Raw genomic sequence first — 21,337 nt, 5'->3', positions numbered from 1 at the left:
TTTTATCGATGGCAATCTAAATGGTGCAATGTATGCTGATTTCCTACGTAATGTTCTACCGATGTTACTACAAGATGTTTCGCTGCATGACAGAATTGCTATGTACTTCCAACATGATGGATTTCCGGCACATAGCTCGCGTGTGGTTGAAGCGGTATTGACTAGCATATTTCATGACAGGTGGATTGGTCGTCAAAGCACCACACCATGGCCCGCACCTTCACCGGATCTGACGTCCCCGAATTTCTTCTCTGTGGGGAAAGTTGAAGGATATTTGCTATCGTGATCCATCAACGACGCCTGACAACATGCGTCATCGCATTGTCAATGCATGTGCAAACATTACGGAAGGCGAACTACTCGCTGTTGAGAGGAATATCGTTACACGTACTGCCAAATGCATTGATGTTGACGGACATCATTTTGGACATTTATTGCATTAATGTGGTATTTACAGGTAAATCACGCTGTAACAGCATGCGTTCTCAGAAATATGTTCACAAAGGTACATGTATCACATTGGAACAACCGAAATAAAATGTTCAAACGCACCTACGTTCTGTATTTTAATCTAAAAAAACCTACCTTTTACCAACTGTTCGTCTAAAATTGTGAGACATATATTTGTGATTATTAGAGCGCCATCTATCACAAAGCGAAAAAAGTGGTCCAACTAAAACATTCATATTTCTTTACGTACTACACGAATATGTAATAAAAATGGGGGTTCCTATTTTTAAAAAAACGCAGTTCATATCCGTTTAACGTACGGCAACGCCAACTAGTGGGCCAACCATAGCGCCATCTGGTCCCCCCTTCAAGCTAGACAAGTTTCGTTCTTCGTTGTTTTTTCTTTTGAAGCTTATTTCGTGAGATATTTGGCCCGGAAACGATCAATGGACCACCCTCTATACTACTCATAGGTTTGCAGGGTACACGTATACATGCAGACGTAGTGACTAAACCCTTTGCTCTCCATCGACGTGAGCAGTGAGACGGCTCGCGAGCGACACCTACCTGTCCATAAGAGTGCAGGGTGAGATAGAGGCTGATGGAGTCGTTGTTGGCCCTCAGGAAGGCGGCGTGGTTGCGCGCCTCTGGCTCTGAGAAGGGCGAAGGTCCAGCGAACGTCTCCGAGCACGGGTCGGTACTGGAGCCCTCACCTGCGCCACACACAATGCTACACAGGTACAAGGCGAAACTTTTAACATAAAACAATATCTTCCACTGCCGTTCCGTGAAAATTTGCCCTAATATTCCTGAAATCATGAAGTGATAAATGAACATCATGATTTACGTTGTTTCCTTTTACTTCTGTATGTTTTCTCCCAATAATGCAGACAATACGTAGAAGCAGGTCGAGTTCTCAGGTAAAAGTTCTCCTCCATGTTCATACGAAATGGAATAAGCTTTACATCAATTAACAGAATTAAGAAACGCATATCTACCTCCCTTTTGTATCTAAACATAGAAATAAAACACGTATGAGGTCCCGCCAAAGAAAATCAATTCTTCTTTTTATTCAACTATTCTAGGGCACTGTGGAATTGAAATCATTCTACTCCATTAACACCTCTTATCTAAAAGCGAAAGTGTCCACAGTGTTTTTTAGAAACTTGCACAAAGTAACATGCGCAGGCAGGGGATACCAATAGTGGTGGAAGCTCCTACTAGATCGGCAAGTGCAGTCTGATGGCTGAAGTTTATTTGGTGAACGAAGTCTAATCTCACGTAACTGACAAACTACAGCTAGCGAGCTTGCAAAGTATCTTGTGAACAGGTTATTTCAGCACGGCAGGTAATTCGACAACTGTAGAAGTTCGAACTGAGTAGTTTCTTACTAGGCTAGCGAAAAGGAAATAACCCCATACACTGTGGGTCAACGAAAACAAAATTACTCCGATGTCATACTACCAGAAATAAATCTTATAAAACAAAAGGAACAGTAAAAAGTGTATCGCAAGAGACAATGTCACTTACTATCATACTGAAGATGTAACGTAGACTACATCTGCCATGTGGAAATTATGTGTCAGTCCACATATAACTTGTTTGGCATTATTATCTAAAAATAAAATATTTTCTACGCCTTTCGGACCATAGTTAAGATTTGTGAAGTAATTGCAGGTATGTTTTCTCCCAACATCTTTATTCTCTTTATGTTGAAACCCTTTCAAAAGCAGTTTTTAATTTTCCTTACTGAGCTTCCTGTGGTTTGCGGTTCTGACTGTTGATTCGCAAACGGTTTCGCATTTGTTGTCGACAGCAGGTACGGCCCGCCTCTGAAAGTGCGTCTTTGTCTGGCCGAAATGGTGCCAGCCAGGAAGCGACCTATTCACATGGCAACTGGACAGTATCCTGTGTCGAACGTAGCTTTTTATTGTCGTCCTTGTCACTATTATTATCATTCCTAGTCGTTTCCGAGACTCTTAGTTTCCATTCCACTTTAGGAGAATAAAGTTCCTTTTTTGGAGGGAGGAAGGTGGGAAGGGCGTCTTTACCGCCACATGTGCTATCCTCTCCTTGGATCCGCTCCTCGGTCCCACCCCGTGCAAATCAGTGTTGTCTGTGGGTTTGGTACCAGCGGTAAATGAGGCATGGCAACTCGGTATCTCAACACAGCTTCCAATAATCTGTTTCCGACACTTCATGGGGAGACTCTGCCTGTAACCTTCGCGTGGACTTCAGCCGTTGGCATCCGTTTATTCGTCACAGGCAGTAGAGCAATTCTACGATCTCCTCGTGGAGGGACTCTTGCCTTCTCTTCTTGCCATGCTGCACTGAATCAGTGCCGTCCCCATTCGTTGTGCATTCATTGCACTGCAGCCTAAGGTTTGTGCAACCCGTCGATACGGTGTTCCCATGCATGGGATGAATCCAGCCTCAACTTTTTTGTTTTGTGTTCCTTTCAAGATAAATAAGCAGTTACAACATGCAACACGTCCTGTCCATCTCGAACTGAACTTTTCTGACTAGCGGTCACGATTCGCCGTCAGCAAGCTGCTTAGAACTACGATGACGGAAAAAAATCGCAGCACCAAAAAGGAGTTGTGCGAAATAAACGAAAGTAGGTACGCGTATTTCCACATCTGAGATATGATTTCTATTCAGATTTCCGTCCAGTCGCGTTAGACTATTGCTAGTAGCGCTACTATGAGGATGCATATGAGGCTTGCTTAAATGTACGCTGAACTGGCCGTGAGCGTCAGTTACCTTTGAGATTGGACGTGGCGAGTTGATGTCAGCCAATAACGCGTTTAAGGTGACAAAGACGCCATTATCAACACCTCACTGAGTTTGGACGAGATCGTGTAACAGGGCTACCAGGAGCTGGTTGCCCCTTCAGCGATAGTGCAGGAAGACTTGGCAGGAAAGTAGCCACTATACATGGCCGATGGCAACCGTGGTCACAAGAAAGTACGGTCGAAAGAAGACCAGGCTCCGGACGGTCACGCGGCACAACCGAGAGGGAAGACCATCCTGTTCGACGCATAGCTGTCGCGTATCATACTGCATCTGCAGCTGCAATTTCAGCAGAAGCTGCCACCACAGTGACACAAGGGACTGTTCCAGATCGGTTACTTCAAGGACAGTTCCGAGTCAGACGCCCTGTAGCGTGCATTCCACTGACCCCAAACCACCGCGACTTGCGACTTCAGTAGCGTCAAGCGAGAACTCATTGCAGAGCAGGGTGAAAGCATGTTGTCTTTTGTGCTGACTGCTTCTTTTGCCTCGGTGCCAGAAATGGTCGTGTGTTGGTTAGAAGGAGGCCAATTGAGGACCAGCAAGTAACCTGTTTGCAAGCTAGACACACTGGAACTACGCCAGGAGCTATGGTCTAGGGTGCGATTTCTTATGACAGCAGCGGCACTTTCGTCGTTATCCCAAGAACCCTGCCTATAAATTTGTATGTCAGTCTGATGATTCGATCTGTTGTGTTGCCATTCATAAACAGCATTCCAGGGGATGTTTTCCAACATGCTGTACAAAACGTCGGTTTGTTACCTTGGCCTGCTCGACCACCAGATCTGTCTCCAATCGAACACATATGGAACATCATCAGACGAAAACATCAACGTTGTCCGGAAAAAGCACTAACTGTCCCTGTATTGACCGACCAATTGCATCAGGTATGAACTTCATCCCACAAATCAGCATCTGATTCCTGTACAACACAATGCATGTACGATTGCATGCTTCCATTCAACATTCTGTCGATTACACCGGTTATTAATGTACCAGCATGTCATATTTCCAATTTCTTATCTCGCGCTTTCATTAATCTTTCATATTGTAATGGTAATCACTTCAATATGATACCTAGACAAATATACACTACTGGCCGTTAAAAATGCTAAACCACGAAGATTACGTGCTACAGACGCGAAATTTAACCGACAGGAATAAGATGTTGTGATATGCAAATGATTAGTTTTTCAGAGCCTTCAAACAAGGTTGGCGCCGGTGGCGACACCTACGACGTGCTGACATGAGGAAAGTTTCCAACCGATTTCTCATACACAAAAAGCAGTTGACCGGCGTTGCCTGGTGCAACGTTGTTTTGATGCCTCGTGTAAGGAGGAGAAATGCGTACCATCACATTTCCGACTTTGCTAAAGGTAGGATTGTAGCCTATCGCGATTGCGGTTTATCGTATCGTGACATTGCTTCTCGTGTTGATCGAGATCCAATGTCTGTTAGCAGAATATGGAATCGGTGGGTTCAGGAAGGTAGTACGGAAAGCCGAGCTGGATCCCAACGACCTCGTATCACTAGCAGTCGAGATGACAGGCATGTTATCCGCATGGCTATAACGGATCGTGCAGCCACGTCTCGATCCCTGACTCAACAGATGGCGAAGTATGCACGGCAACAACCATCTGCACGAACAGTTCGACGACGTTTGCAGCAGCATGGACTATCAGCTGCATCACAGACAGGAGCGCCTGCGATGGTGTACTCAACGATGAACCTGGGTGCACGAATGGCAAAACGTCATTTTTTCGGATAAATCCAGGTTCTGTTTACAGCATCATGATGGTAGCATCCGTGTTTGGCGACATCGCGATGCTTGCGTATCACCCGGCGTGATGGTGCCATTGGTTACATGTCTCGGTCACCTCTTGTTCGCATTGACGGCAATTTGAGCAGTGGACGTTACATTTCAGATGTGTTACGACCCGTGGCTCTAACCTTCATTCGATCCCTGCGAAGCCCTACATTTCAGCAGGCTAATGCACGACCGCATGTTGCAGGTCCCGTACGGGCCTTTCTGGATACAGAAAATGTTCAACTGCCGCCCTGGCCAGCACATTCTCCAGACCTCTCACCAATTGAAAACGTCTGGTCAATGGTGGCCGAGCAACTGGCTCGTCACAATACGCCAGTCACTACTCTTGATGAAATGTGGTATCGTGTTGAAGCTGCATGGGCAGCTGTACCTGTACACGCCATCCAAGCTCTGTTTGACTCAATACCCAGGTGTATCAAGGCCAGAGGAGGTTGTTCTGGGTAGTGATTTCTCAGGATCTATGTACCCAAACTGCGTCAAAATGTAATCACATGTCATCTCTAGTACAATATATTTGTCCAATGAATACCCGTTTATCATCTGCATTTCTTCTTGGTGTAGCAATTTTAATGGCCAGTAGTGTATTCCCGAAATGTCATTACTCTACATGAATCATTTTTTTGTGTTGACATTTTGCCGTCAGTGTACATAGCTGCTTAGCTTTTGCAGCTTGTCTGCCTAGTGCTAGAGCGCTTCCTGCGCTGGAAACATTGTTAGTAAAAGACGGCTCGTGTTCTCAGTAGATTTTAATGATTTCGCTGGCACGCTGCTGTTCTGGGTTATTCTGCCTGCTCAACATTAATAGTCGTAGAGCAGCAATAAAGGAAAAGAAATAACAAAAACAATGAACGAATGCTGTCGTTAACATGGTAAGTTCGCAACTGCTACACTCTTGCAACACCAGTGTCTGTAGTTGAGTAAATACGTTAACTAGGAATGGAGAGCATTCTGATATAAGCTTCTCATTAAAATGACTGATGTCTGCTCTTGTGCTTTTATCTGCTGCTAAAATATAACTGCCGACTGGTTGCTTCATAACTCTGCAAGACTGTTTGATACAACGTATAAGCAATGCCACGTTTTAAACCATTCAATCATTAAAATTCTTATTCATATTTTACATGTAGGAGTTAAGTTTTGTTATAACTAATTCTGATAAAAATAAATCCCCGCAAAGGCAATTCTGGAAAGTTACAAAATGTACTATAAAATTGGCGCATTTTCACACTTTCGCAATTTCAACAATTGCTGGAACGTTGATTATTGCACTGCATACTTAACGAGAAACACAGAATGGAGTTTCAAATGTGTTTAATTTTTTCTGAAGTCTGTATTGATACATTCCTCACACTATAATTGATTACTTAATAGAATTTTTCTCCTCTCCCCCCCCCCCCCCCCTCCTCCCTCGCCCCAAATGACAAGGCCTTGACGTGGCCGCCAGACGACCAATGCGGGACAGTCTGTTTCTCATAGTTGGTCGCTTGGTGACAGGAGAGAGGAATTAGTAATGTGGGAGCTGAGGTGAAGAAGATCAAGGGATTCTGAGGCGAATGAAAATATTAATCTCAACGGTGAAGAAGGTGGACGAGTGAGTTTCTCCTGATACCTCAACGGTAGTAAGGTTAAGAGGACGGACCTCAGTTCAGTAGATCTAGCGGAAGTGTCAGTCCACCAAGCAAAACAAAAATCCACGTCGTATCTCACGTACAACAAGCGGATACATGGTCAGTGTCTCTCTACATGCCAATAGCGGCTGCAAAAATCAGTGGCGTCTGTTAGCAAAGTGGTCAGCTACGAAAGGAGTATGTTCCCATACTGGGGGGAGGGAGCGAGGGGCTGTTAAGACTCATCTGTCCATTTGATCACAAATGTAACATCCCACGAAGGAGCTAACATCCCTTCCTAATTTAATTTCCGCCAAGACGTGATGGTAAACACATAACGGAAAGTACTGCAGGAGCTAAACGATCCTTCGGCACTGGAGACAGTGATGCAACTATGCCGTCTGATTCTGGAGAACCTAGCACTTCACGTAAACAAGAGTCGGAGCCTCCTAGAACTTCTTGCACAGCCTAAGAAGAAACATCTGCTAGGCACATTGAACATCACCACTTTACTAAAGACTGGGAAACTTGGACAATTGACGTACTTGTTAAATAGACGCAACATACTCACACTAACAGTTCAGGAAATCAGATACGGTGATGAGAATACATTTGAATCAGAGGGCTGCAGGATTTATAATGGAAAACCGGCCATAGTGAATAAACAGAGAATCACTATGCTTGGAACAGGTTTCATGGTCAAACGGAATCTAACAGATTCCATAACAAATTTTGCTTCCCCATCTGAGTCAATGTCACTTCTCTCGTTTAGATCAGGAAACAAGAGCTATACCATCACAAATGCGCAAGCATCTACCAACAATGACAAGAAAAATATCCAGAAAATGTTGAACAATTTTGAGAGACATTAGAAAATGAGTCATCAAGAATACCAAAGCTCCATATAAAAGTACTCGTACGAGATTTCAACTCAAAGATCGCCATAGAAAAGTAATATAACGCAATAATAGGAAATTTTCCTACTCACAAGCGCACCAGTAAGAATGGAGAAAGGTTTATCGTCTTCTGAAGACAATTTGACCTAAAACTTATGTCCGCCTTTTTCAGAAAACTGCCAAGGAGAAAGAAGGTCTGGTCTTCTCCTAATGAAAATGCGGAAATAAACAAACAAAACCAAGAGAAATCATGAACGTACAGGTCTTAAGAGGGCTAGGCAGAGATATGGACCATTTTTTAACAGAAATGACAGCCAAATTTCAACCTAATTAAACAAACCCTAAAATTTGAAAAGTCCATAGAACTGACACAATATTTCTGTCAGACAGCAGGAACGAATTCGTTAAAAAGCTTCACAGAAAGAAGATGGAAAACTGGTATGAAATCAGAGAAGCAATGATAGGAACGGTGAAAGAAAAGAACAACCACGAAGAAGAAGGAAACATAGGTTGTGGAATAAGATGTGTGACGAAGCGATAGACCATAAACTACCTAATTGGAAAAAAATGGGACTCCTGAAAAAAGGAAAGAAACTGGAACGCACTCACTGAGATCAGAAAATAGACATCAAAAATTATTGGAACAGAGAAAACAATTAGAGGAAATAGATATAAATTTCAGACAGAACAACACTAGGAACATCTACAAAATTTTCAGAGAAGAAATAACGGGTTCCAAGCCGATGAGCCTGCACTTCAAAGATGCAACAGGCAAACTGATTACCAACGACGCATACAACTGTGCGTTACAATCAAAATACTTCAAATATCTTCTAAACTGCGAATAACTAACAGAAGAATTAATTTTCAGACAACTTCAAAAGGGAAATCCACCTTCGGAACCACCCTCACTGCATCTAATTGAACAATAAATTGGCCAGCTGAAAAACAAGAGAGCGGCAGTTGAAGTCGGGATATTAGCTAAAATGTGGAAACTCGGAGGGAGGCTGGCAGCTGAAACCATTTACGACGTTATTAAAGTTTACTGCGAGAAAGGAAGACTACCTTAATCATCCGCTACATAAGTAGTGTGACAGAACAAACACCAGCATTTACCGACACCAATCTCTGCTCCCAGTTACGTACAAAATTAAATCCAAAGCTCTACTGAATAAAATAGGTCAAGCATAAAACGCAATTGGCGTGTACCAAGCGGGGTTCAGAAAAAATGGATCGTGTCCAGAGCAAATTTTTAACTTGAAAATTTTCCTCAGGATCAGAACAATGCGGAACCTTCACGAAGTTGTTACGTACAATGATTTCAGAAAAGCCTACGATTCTATAGACAGACAGACAGTATTCCTAACACTGGAAAAAAGAGGTATCGACAAAACCAACAAACAATTACTCGAACAGACACTCACAGACAAAACTTCAAAAGTTACATTTGTAGGAGAAGTTCATAATCAACACAGGTGTTCGGCTGGGCGATGGGATCTCTCAGATTCTATTCAGTCTCGTCTAAGACAAGGTCATGAGAGACTGGGATAAAGAACTACAAGAGAAAAACGTCGAAGTAGTTGCTTTAGGACAAGGAAGAGGAAGATTTGAGGAGAAATGTCTCGCCTTTGCTGGTGACATTGCAGTAATTTCTAAGGACAAAACAGATGCAAAGATAGTGATGCAAAGATAATGGTGGAAACACTTCACGAAATTGCAGCTAAAACCAGATTACGACACTGACCAGCCAAAACATTATGACCACCGGCCTATTATCCATATAAACCAGTCCAGGTGACAGCAGCGTCACCTGGTGAGGAATAGTCAGACACTGGCACGATGCATTTAGTATGAATGAGCGTGCTATCCGTGTAGAATGGTGAAGGCACCCGATGTATCTGATTTTGACCGAGGTTAGATTGTGATAGCCCAGAGGCTCAGCACGAGTATTTCGGAAACTGCACGACTTGTCGCGTGTTCGAGGAGTGCTGTGGTGAGTGTTTTCAACACGTGGCGAAACCAAGGTGAAACCACGTTCAGATGTGCTGAGGTTGGAAGGCCATCTCTCATTACAGATGTCAGATGTCGTAGGCTGGGCAGACTGGTAAAACAGGACAGCGGCAAACTATGGCGGAACTAACATCAGTCTTTAAATGCCGGACAGTACAAGTGTGTCTGAACATACAGCGCACCGAACGCTCCTAACTAATGGCCTCCGTAGACGACGACACATGCATGTGCCAATGTTAACAGCACGACATCGGCAACTGCGACTGAAATGGGCACCTGATCATCGACACTGGATGTTAGTGCAGTGGCAGAACGTTGCATTGTCTGATCAATCCCGATACCTTCTTCATTACGTCGATGGGAGAGCGCGAATCCGTTGTCTTCCAGGGCAGCATCCCTGTGACACCTGCATTGAGGGAAGGAGGCAAGCTGGCGGCGGCTCCGTAATACTCTGTGGAACATTCACACGAGCCTCCATCGGTCCAGTGGAGCTCGTGCAAGGCACCATGATGACCAAGGACTATCTTATACTGGTTGCAGACCGCGTACATCCCCTCATGACGATCATGTTTCAAGAAGGCAGTGGCATTTTTCAACAAGGTAATGCTTCATATCACAAAGCCAGGAGTGTGATGGAGTGGTTCGAGAAACTAAGTAGCGAGTTCAAATTGATGTACTACTCTCCCCCCTCCCACTAGCCAGATCTGAATCCTATCTAACACATCTAAGATGTGACTGAACGTGGAGTCAGAGCTCATAGCCACCCTCCCCGACATTTATGGGAACTGAGTGACTTGTGTGGGCAGATGTGGTGACAAACGCCTAAAGCGACCTACCAAGGCCTCATTGTTTCCATACCATGACGCGTCACCACTGTTATCCGTGCCAAAGGTGGACATTCAGGCTATTATATAGGTGGTCACAATGTTCTGGCTGATCAGTGCAGTATCATATGGGAAAACGGAATACACGGAACATAAACACAACAGAGTTTTGGGAGAACAGGTACAATAAAATGGGCCGGCCGTGGTGGCTGAGCGGTTCTAGGCGCTACAGTCTGGAACCGCGCGAACGCTACGGTCGCAGCTTCGAATCCTACCTCTGGCATGGATGTGTGTGATGTCCTTAGGTTAGTTAGGTTTAAGTAGTTTCTAAGTCTAGGGGACTGATGACCTCAGAAGTTAAGTCCCATAGTGCTCAGAGCCATTTGAACCACAATAAAATGGATTAGATAACACCAGAAGTAAGGAAAGATAGAAGAAAATGGAACCAGCATACATACTCACCCAAAACCGATATAATAAAAGATCAGTATCACGCCAGGGAAAAATTAAACACCATGCAACAGTAATTAAACCGGAATCACTTTACGGACCTCAATGTCCAACACTGAATAAAAGATTTGAAGAAGAAGAACTGGAAAAGAAAGAAAGAAAATACTCAGAAACATTTTAGGACCACAAAAGAACAAAGATAACTGGACGAAGAGGAGAAATGTAATCTATACAGAAACATTGAAACGATCGCAGACACGATCAGAAATAGGAGATTAAAGTTTCGCGGCCATATTTACAGAATTAATCTCAATATGGTAATGAAGAAAATTTTTAATTTCATTTCCTCATTAAAAAAAACACCACCGTACGGCTGGAAGAAACAAGAAATGCATTGAGAAAACCTAGCGTCTCAGAAACACCATACAGAGCAAGGGGAATTTTCAGGCAACTGATCGATAGTGCAGTATTTCCTGTCCAACAAAAAAATTTACAACCTGGGAGAGTGATGTCAAATGAACAGAGGCAGGCCATCAGCTAAAGCACGAAGAAATTCTCTAAAGATAAAAAGAAAAAGATTGTGCCTTTGTCTTACATTCCAAGCGGTCTACAATTAGCCATATTCTGTAATTAAAAAAAGAATTATAAAAAGCAATTTCTTAACAGAATACTTGGGTTGATTTTTTTTATATTTTTCCCAAACTTTCTATTTTGCTCGTTTAAATTTTTGGTGTGTTTCATGAGATTGTCGTGTGTGGAAAGTCATATTTGTTACAAGTAAGTTTCAAACTAAGTTTCCATTCGGGAATAAAATGGACTCACCTAAGCGGAAATTCATGATAAAGTTATTACTTAAAGTTTTGAACACAATAGGCCTAAACTGAGATCTTTCAGCCCTGCATGGACACAGCCAATACAAATGTGATATGGAATCCAGATTACTTCGAAAGTCTTGAGTTGTGTGTCAGCTCCCATCGATAGAGCCGCATGGGGTAGCCGCATAGCCTGGGGTACCTTGCCACGGTGCGCGCAGCTCCCTACCTACGAAATTCGAGTACCCCTCGGGCATCGATGTGTGTGTTGTCCTTAGCAAAAGTTAATTTAAGTTAGATTAAGTAGTGTGTAAGCCTAGGAACAGGTGACCTCACCAGTTTGGTCCCACAAGAATTTACCACCACCACCACCATCATCGCCATCGATAGACGCTTTTCTCTTTGATATCCGTTACTTTCTCGCCATTGCTATGACGTCCTGCTAGAGCCTGAAACTTTCCGTTCCGGTCTGCTTTTAGAGCACTGTCCTCTAGTACTCAGTGTTGTTTTTTTATTATTTTCAAGCTGCAGCTGACCAGTGACAGGGCACCTGCCAAGCCGCTGCGGTCCGTCCGCTGTTCACACTAGCCCGTTGGAGGCGACGCACCCGCTGGACTCGACTTGAAGAGACGTGTTGCCGACTGAGGACTATGTCTAAGAAATTAGCTGTTGATTACTTCATCTGGCGCTCCGCTAGTGGCTCATCAAGGAAAATTAATTTGGTGAGAAAGCTATCAGTGTTTTGGTGATGTTAGTCAGCAACTGGTGTCTTCCTACGAGGGTAACATTGACTAACTTTATTTTTGTTACCATGCTTCTTCAGTGTTAGGACAGTGCGGTCTAGTGGTGTTTCTAATACTATTTGCAAAATTGCAAACGACTGCGATTAGATCTGTTTTGTGTTCTGTTAACCATTTTTGGTATCGACTTTGATTCTGGCCTGTTCTTTTGTTTTCAAACGTTAATCGATTTTAATTAGTAACAGTTGAGAACCCCTCATTCCCCAGTATAAATTTATTACAATTTTTTATTAGTTCAACTGCTCCTTCACTCGTTTTCTATCCATCTGCTCCTGCCCACTCTCTCTGTCTCCTTCCTCCATCATCACTCTGTTTATCTGCTCCTTCCTTCCCTATCCTCCTCCACCTGCCCCTTTCTAAGTCCATATTGTTCTTCCCCTCTCTCACACCCTGTCTAAGCTCATCTCCCTTCTCTCCCTATCTTTGCTAATGTCCTCATTCCTCTCTCTGCCCACCTTCTCCTCCCCCCTCTCGACCTCCAAATTTTCCTCCCTCCTCTCTCTGCCCATCTCCTCTTCTTTTCTTTCTCTGCTCATCTCCTCCTCTCCCCTCTATCTGTCCATCTTGTCCTCTTTCCTCTGTCCATCTCCTCCTCCCCCTCTCTCTGTTCATCTCTACGTTCCTCTCTCACTGTCCATCTCCCTCCGTTTCCTTTCCCTGTCTATCTCCTCGCCCCCCTACTTCTCCACGTTATCACCCGCATCCTAATATGACGTTACTGATTCTTACCCCCACAATATTTCTTTCCAGATATTAAGTAATATGTGTACCAAAGCTGGTTCAAATGGATTCCAAGGTATAGGAGCAGCTTTTTACCAGTTAATTTGCACACGTACGTACATGTCAACATATTTCACATATATTTAACATATTTATATACATGTTCCATCTGTACTTCTAGTGAATTTAGGTCTGCAGTTCCGTTTTCAAGCAGCTCAATGTTTATGAGATCATGTCTCCTAAACAATGTGTTGTAAAATGATATATTTTTGCATGTACAATTCATTGGTGTATGTGAATATTGTCTACAAAATGTGTTGCAATTAATGTTAGCAGTAAAAAAGTAATAAATTGAAGGGGCATGCCTGATCTGGTAGTTTTACTGCATGAACAGCGAATCTGTAAGCGATAAATGTTTTTTTTCTTTTCATTGTTTTGTGGGGGTTGTGAGCGAGAAAAAGTCTCGTAAAGGTTGAAAGTTATGTGTAAAGCACGTTGCAAGTCACTAAGTGGTCTCATTTTTAAGTACTGGATGAACATATCCTCACTATTTGCGCGTCGTGAACTAGGCTTCTCTTCCACACCCTCCCCCTCCCAAAACCTACCCCTTTGAGAGGTGGGTGTTTCTTACTCACACAGTGACTTTTTCCAGAACAGTACTCATATGTTTACCAAGTTTGGTTGAAATTGATCCGTTGGTTTATAAGGAGATGTGGAACTTAAATGCATGCACTTTTATAGTGTGTATGGATTATATATTATGAACTCGGAAGTTACTGAACATTAAATGCTCAAGAAGTTTACTGATTGCATACCTTTTATTGTGTAACTTTGTTTCTTGTCATTTTAATGAGACTGCCTGTTGTCATTTTAAAACCTAATTCATTCCTTATTTTATTATTAAGCCTCACGGTTATAAATTTGAGAATTTATTTTTGCAGTACTGACTTTTCAACAATAAAATGAGTTATTCCTTTGGTAGAAATATTTCTTGGTCTACCTCTTTCGTTCCCAGATCCTAGCCTTACTACCTTTCCACTTCCACTGATCACATGGTATTGTTTCCCGCTCATCACTGAACGTTCTCGGAAAAAAAGTTGTTATTACCTAAAGTAGATTTATGGACAGCTTCTTGTTTTCCCGTGAAGCTTTAAGTCTGTCACCTAATGTACTTCTTGGAAATGAAAATTTCTCATGCTCTTCCGTGATTGTCATTTTAAGGGGTCCGAGTATTTTTACAGTCTCAATGTTATTTTAATCCAATTTATGTCATGACATTCCATATTTGCCTATTAAAGAAACGTATGTTACAAATTTAAGTTTTTATGATATATTTTTACTCCAGAAAACACACAATTGCTTTTCCCGATACAACACAAATGTACCACATTGGTATTATAACATTCCATTGTTTTTCCTTGGGCTACACATTGCCACAGCCCCCAATACAGAGAAGAATGCCAGTTGTATCCACAGACACAATAAAAGTGTAACAATACATACATCCATACAAAACACAACACTCCGATATTAATTCGTGCACCGAAAAAGAAACTAGCAACAGGTAACGTATTACCACTCCGAAACGCACAGCTGTTCGGTTCAAAATCGTTTGAGTAGTCTTGTTAATCCGAAGTTAATATTGAAGTGGAGGTTGAACTGCTTCTACTAGTGCTGGAAATTAGGACCAGACCTTGTCTGATACAATCCGCTGTCCGAAACTAATCGACCTTGTCTTTATACTTCCGCTGAAAATATGAGTGAAGCAGCCACCATGAGCGCGTTCTGTCTTAGCCAGGTACAAGCTATCAATGATTTTCGAAAGAAAATTAAATCAAGATTGCTCGTACAGAGTTTAAATTCGCCTGCTGCTGTCTATACATGCGCTGACTTCTATTCACTGAAATGAGCTAACCATACACTATCTGATCAGAAGTATATGGACACCCACATGTAATTCGGAATTGACCACGCTATTTCAAGAAGGCGAACCCGCCAGTATAAAAGGAGATGGAAAGTATTATGTTGCCAGTAGACAAGCGATAGAAGCACAACGGGTCATTCATGACAGCTCAGTGAATTCAAATAAATCCACCAGCGTCATCTCAACCTTTCTGAGGCCGTCAAAATCGACTATCGGTAAGGCGGAGGATGGTTGCCAAAAATCGCATGTCAATGGAAGGAATCAGTGGTGAGTTCCAGACTGCTACCAGCAGTCCGGCTACCACAAAGAATGCCGTGCATGGTGAGTTAAAAAGAATGGGGTACAATGATCGAGTAGAACGTCGTAAGCAACGCACTTCCGTAGTCAACGTTAAGCGAGGCGTGATGTGGCCTAAAGAGCGACGCCAATGGACAGCCGATCACTAAAAACGAGTGATGTGGAAAAATGAACCACGCTATACTTTATGGAAATCAGCTGGAAGTATTTCGGTTTGACGAATGCTTGGAGAATGTTAGCTGCCATCACGTTTAGTGCTAAGAATGAAGTGCGGAGTACGCATTGTTAAGGTATGAAGGTGTTTATTATGGTTAGGATGTGACACCCTTGTTACACTTAAGAAACCAGTAAATCTGGAAGGATGTGAACACATTTTACACAACTTGCACAATGCGTACAGTAGAGGAGCTGTTTTGAGACGATGATTGTGCGTATCAGCCATAAAGCAGCATCTGTGAGGCTTGTGGACAACATTTCTGAAAAGGACTGAGCTGCCCACAGTCCCGACCTCAACCCAAAAGAACACTTTTGGGGTGACTTAGAATGTCGACTTCTCCCAACACCCTAGCGTCCAACATCACCACCTTCTGTGGCCTCAGATCTTGAGGAACGATGGGATGCCCTTCCTCCACAAACACTCAGATGCCTCATTGAAACAGTCCTTGACGCAGCTCAAGCCATCGTTAAGGCAAGTGATGGACACTAACTTGTGTCCTGACACTTTTGATCAAATAGTGTACGTGTAACTCAAGTGGGCGCTTCCCAGAAGTGTGCATTGTGTGAGAGGATAAAGTAACACGTTAGTACTCACCTCCCCAGTGGAAGTCATAATTCCTGTTTGCATCAACGCCCACACAGTCAGGGTCGTCACTGCCTTGGTATGAACGTGTCTTCCGCCACAGACGATCCTATGGACAAAAGCATAGATTCAATAGGATTCGGGACATTAGACAGGAACATGTACACTCATAACACATATGTCAGTGTCCACTCCACATCATCCCTTTCCGAGTTAGTCTCTGTTGTGACACCTTTTCAATGCAATAGATATGCTCTTTTCTCCAGTTGGTTCTGCTTCTCTGCTCTAAATATTCTTCTTTCCATTCTCCATTCGTTGTAGGACGCCTTGCCCACATTGGAAACTTCGTTATCAGAGTGTTGAAGACGATAAAGCACAATGTCCTTCATTCCACTCACGAATGCAGATTAAACAGACAAGAATAAATGTGCTGTAATACATTGCCTGATAAGTAACCGTATGTACTTGGACAGGTGATACGGTAGATTTCTCTTAGATTACATCATGGTCAGACAGAGATTCGGAGATCAGATGCTGGATTGTAATGCGTACCCAGGAGCAGATATAAATTCAGGTCACAAGGTAGCAATGATGAAGAGTAGGTTGAAGTTTAAGAGATTGGACAGGAAGAGTCAATACGCAAAGAAGCGGCATGAGGAAGTACTAAATAATGACGAGATATGCCTGAAGCTCTCTAAGGCTGTAGATACAGCAATAAAGAATAGCTCAGTAGGCAGTACAGTTGAAGGGGAATGGACATCTCTAAACAGGGCAATCACAGATCTTCGAAACAAAAACATAGGTATAAAGAAGGTAACTGCGAAGAAACCACGAGTAACAGAATAAATACTTCAGTTGATTAAGGAAAGAAGGAAATACAAAATTGTTCACGGAAATTCAGGAACACAGAAATAAAAGTTGCTAAGGAATGAAATAAATAAGAAATGCAGGGAAGATAAGACGAAATTGCTGCATGAAAAATGTGAAAAAATCGAAAAAGGAATGATTGTCGAAAGGTCTCACTCAGCTTATAGGAACGTCGAAACAACCTTCGGTGAAAATTAAAAGCCAGGTTGGTAACGTTAAGAGTGCAATGGGAATCCCACTGTTAAGTGCAAAGGAGAGAGCTGATAGATGGAAAGATTACATTGAAGGCCTCTATGAGGGGGACGATTTGTATGATGTGATAGAAGAAGCAACAGGAACCGGTTTAGAAGAGATAGGGAAGCCAGTATAGAATCAGAATTTAAGACAGCTTTGGAGGACTTAAGATCAAATAGGGCAGAAGGGATAGATAATATTCCAGCAGAATTTCTAAAATCGTTAGGGGAAGTCGCAACAAAACGACTATTCACGTTGGTGTGTAGAATGCGATATACCATCTGACTTTCGGAAAAACATCTTCCACGCAAAATTCCGAAGACTGCAAGAGCCGACAAGTGCAAGAATTATCGCACAATCAGCTTAACAGCTCATCCATCCAAGTTGCTGACAAGAATAATATACAGAAGAATGGAAAAGAAAAGTAGGATGTGTTAGATGACGATGAGTTTGGTTTTAGGAAAGGTAAAGGCATCAGAGGTGCAATTCTGACTATGAGGTTGATAATGGAAGCAAGATTAAAGAAAAATCAAGAGACGTTCATAGGATTTGTCGATCTGAAAAAGCGTTCGACTATGTAAAGTGGTACAACATGTTCGAAATTCTGAGAAAAATAGGGCTAAGCTGCAGGGAGAGATGGGTAATACACAATGTGTACAGAGCCAAAAGGGAATACTAAGATTGGACGGCCAAGAATGAAGTACTCGGATTAAAAAGGGTGTAAAATTGGGGTGTAGTCTTCCGCCACTACTGTTCAGTCTGATCATGAAAGCAGCAATGATGGAAATAAAAGAAAGATTCAAAAGCGGAATTAAATTTCAAGATAAAAGAATATCAAAGATACGATTCGTTGGTGACATTGTTTTCCTGAGTGAAAGTAAGAAAAAATTACCATATCTGCTGAATGGGATGAACAGCCTAATGTGTACAGAACATGGATTGAGAGTAAACTGATGAAAGACGAAAGTAATGAGAAGTAGCAGAAATGAAAAAAAACTGAGAAACTTAACATCAGGATTGATGGCGACGAAGTAGATGAATTTAAGGAATTCCACAATCTAGACAGCAAAGTAACCATTGATAGGCGGAGCAAAGAGGACATCAAAAGCAGACTAGCATTGACAGAAAGGACATTCCTGTCCAAGAGATGTCTATTGGTATCTAACGTAGACCTTAATTTTGAGGAATAAATTTCCGAAAAAATACGTTTGGAGCACAGAATTGTATGGTAGTGAAATATGGATTGTGGGAAAACCGGAACAGAAGAGAATCGAAGCATTTGAGATGTGGTACTACAGACAAATGTTGAAAATTAGGTGGACTGATAAGGTAATGTATGACAAGGTACTGCGCAGAATAGGAGAGGAAAGGAATATGTGGAAAACACTGACAAGAAGAAGGAACACGGTGATAGGACATTTGTTAAGATATCAGGAAATGACTTCCATGGTACTAGAGGGAGCTGGGGAGGGCAAAAACTGCAGAGGAAGACAGAAATTGCAATACATCCAGTAAATAATTGAGGACATAAGTTACAAGTGCCTCTCTCAGATAAATAGGTTGGTACAGAAGAAAAATTTGTGGCAGGCCTCATCAAACCAGTCAGAAGACTGATGATTCAAAAAAAAAAAAAGAGTCTGTCTGTTCGTAGAGAAACCTTAATAAATGTTTGCTTAGACAATTTACTAAACCTTTGCTGTTCTCCTCAAAAATGACCAAAATTATACGTCATCGTATAAGAGCCTCAACGACATGATGAGTTAATTTTGAGAAATAAATTAAGGTCCACCCCGTCGACGAAGCGTCTTTACGGCTAGAGCAATCATTCAGTCATACACTTATGATGATGGAAACCACAGCCTTTTTAAGGGATAACTCTGTTACTTAAGAAAATCTCATAAACTTCAGTCTGACGTCAACGTGTGACGCACGATTCTCCGGTAGACTAAATATTTTGCTCCATTAAACGATTTTTGTATCTACGAATTTCGAGCATCGTGGAGTAGCTTGGGTCAGCAACTTCTATTAAGCAATAGAACGAAAAATCATTCCAAGTTGCAAATATTTTACTTTTTATTCATTCGATGACGAGTTTCGGCACGAGACCCATTTTCAAATCAACATAAGAAATTCGAAAGTGGCATTTCCGAAGGTGTTAAAAAATGTGTAATGTACATTTGCAGTGCATATCTGTGTGCACTGTAAATGTACATTACATAATTTTGACATCTTCGGAAATGATATTTTCGACTTTGTTATGTTGATTTGAAAATGGATCTCGCCCCGAAACTAGTTTTCGAATGAATAAAAAGTAAAATACTTGCAACTTGGACCAGATTCTCGTTCTATTAATTTTTATATCGTCAGCAATTAATTTGCAATTTGAAACACTATATTTCTCAGATTTGTGTATTTTCGTTGTGAACAGTTCGTCACAACACTGTACCAATTTGAGACACTTATTTGCTAAGTGATGTTCATTTTCTATAACTGTGAACTATCCAGCGTGTTGTATGTTTATTAGTGGTAAGAACTTTTCGTGAGTTCAAGAAAACGCGGCTCCACGCGATATCAACCGACCGCCGTGTCGTCCTCTGCCACATGCAGTTATTCGGTTGGGTTGTGGAGGAGCATAGAATGAGCACATCGCTTTCCTGGCCTCTGTCACCTTTCCAGAACTCGGAGCTGCTCTCCAGTTTCTAGTAGTCGATCGACTGGACACGACGATGACTTAACCTCGTTTCAGTTATCCCACCAAGAAAAAAAATCACTGGGGGAAATGGGTTCTCGACCAGGTTTCTGTGTATGGCAATCGGAACCGCTGATGAGTCAGCTACAAGCCACAAGCAGCGGCATCTATATTATGTGACCACCGTAAAGCAAAGTGACCCCCTGGGGAACTACGAAGGAGGCAAGACAACTGCCCCAGGGCAGTCGGTTTCTCTTCGGGTAGCCATCTAACGCAAATCATCACCAGACACGTTACTGCACGTCTTCCCACCTCCCTACCGCTGGACTCTCATTACAAAATCGCTCCACTCCGCTGAACTCCACGTAATTCGACTTTTCGACTTGCTGCAGTGGCATGAGACATTATAGGGAGTGCTCTACTGCAAGTGATAGACTCTACAAACATGTACTCACAACCTATGTTACTGTTGCCTATATCGTCCAAATCTCTAAAATTGCTCACGTTATTATCAAGTGTCACTGAATGTGTCCTGTGGAAGACGCTGCCAATAAATTTACAAGAGAGCTGTGTTAAATTAGCTACAAATATGTTTCCATAGAAGAGAACATACGCAAGTGGTTAAAAGAAGCTGTATCATCATTAGGTTGATAACGCCATACCATTTACATTATATAATCGATTGTGAAGCAATAATTATTAACATCATACGACAATCACCAGTTCGGTTGCTGTAGCTGTTTTAGATTTTCAGAGACAAAGCATCTTTTGTAATTATGTAATCAGTGATTTGTGATCGTTCTGTGAGATCAAAATTACCGTTACTTATATATTTTACATAGTTATTTTGCAGCTGTATTTTACAATTATTCAATTACTGTCATAACCATCAAATGATGACGTAGTTTCATGTAAGCACTGTTACCGATCCCTTGTCATTGTGCACAGTTGTGTTGTTAACTTTTGTTTGGTTCTACTTTTCAGTTTTTTGAATTAATTGCGCTCTCTTCAATATCAGTTCAGCACTTAGGGCTTTGTCATTGCTTGTATCTATTATGATCGCACAGTCGAGTATCGCACTCGACAGAGGCCAAGTATTATGTATGCATGTTTACCTCTGCCGTGGAGCGGCTCTGTCTGGCCAGTTTACAATAAGTAGAATGCTGTTTCTTCCCAACCTATTTCCACCAGGCTGTCAGTAGAATGTTTATAGTCATTGTCTCTGGATTTGATCTTTGACATTACGTACGACAGCCAGACAATTAGTGTCATGACTCAAGCGCAGTTCGGTGAGGATTTAGTATAAAGCCGTTATCAGTGGGTGTTGCCTATAATAT

General features: G+C 42.1%; 1 protein-coding gene across 1 annotated transcript in view; it reads right to left on the bottom strand.

Annotated features, from left to right (window-relative positions):
* LOC126266705 (carboxypeptidase B-like) overlaps positions 1 to 21,337 on the bottom strand; it is a 166,418-nt gene that overhangs the window by 38,607 nt on the left and 106,474 nt on the right. The window contains exons 6-7 of the mRNA XM_049971147.1: positions 16,223 to 16,319; positions 1,018 to 1,163 (exon numbers count right to left, since the gene is read on the bottom strand). Coding sequence (XP_049827104.1) covers positions 1,018 to 1,163; positions 16,223 to 16,319 — 243 coding nt within the window. The remainder of the gene's footprint in view (positions 1 to 1,017; positions 1,164 to 16,222; positions 16,320 to 21,337) is intronic.

Source organism: Schistocerca gregaria, chromosome 4 (assembly GCF_023897955.1).
Source record: "Schistocerca gregaria isolate iqSchGreg1 chromosome 4, iqSchGreg1.2, whole genome shotgun sequence".
NCBI classification, from domain to species: domain Eukaryota; kingdom Metazoa; phylum Arthropoda; class Insecta; order Orthoptera; family Acrididae; genus Schistocerca; species Schistocerca gregaria.
Note: the sequence above shows the minus strand (reverse complement) of the source record. Positions and strands in the feature narration are given on the sequence as shown.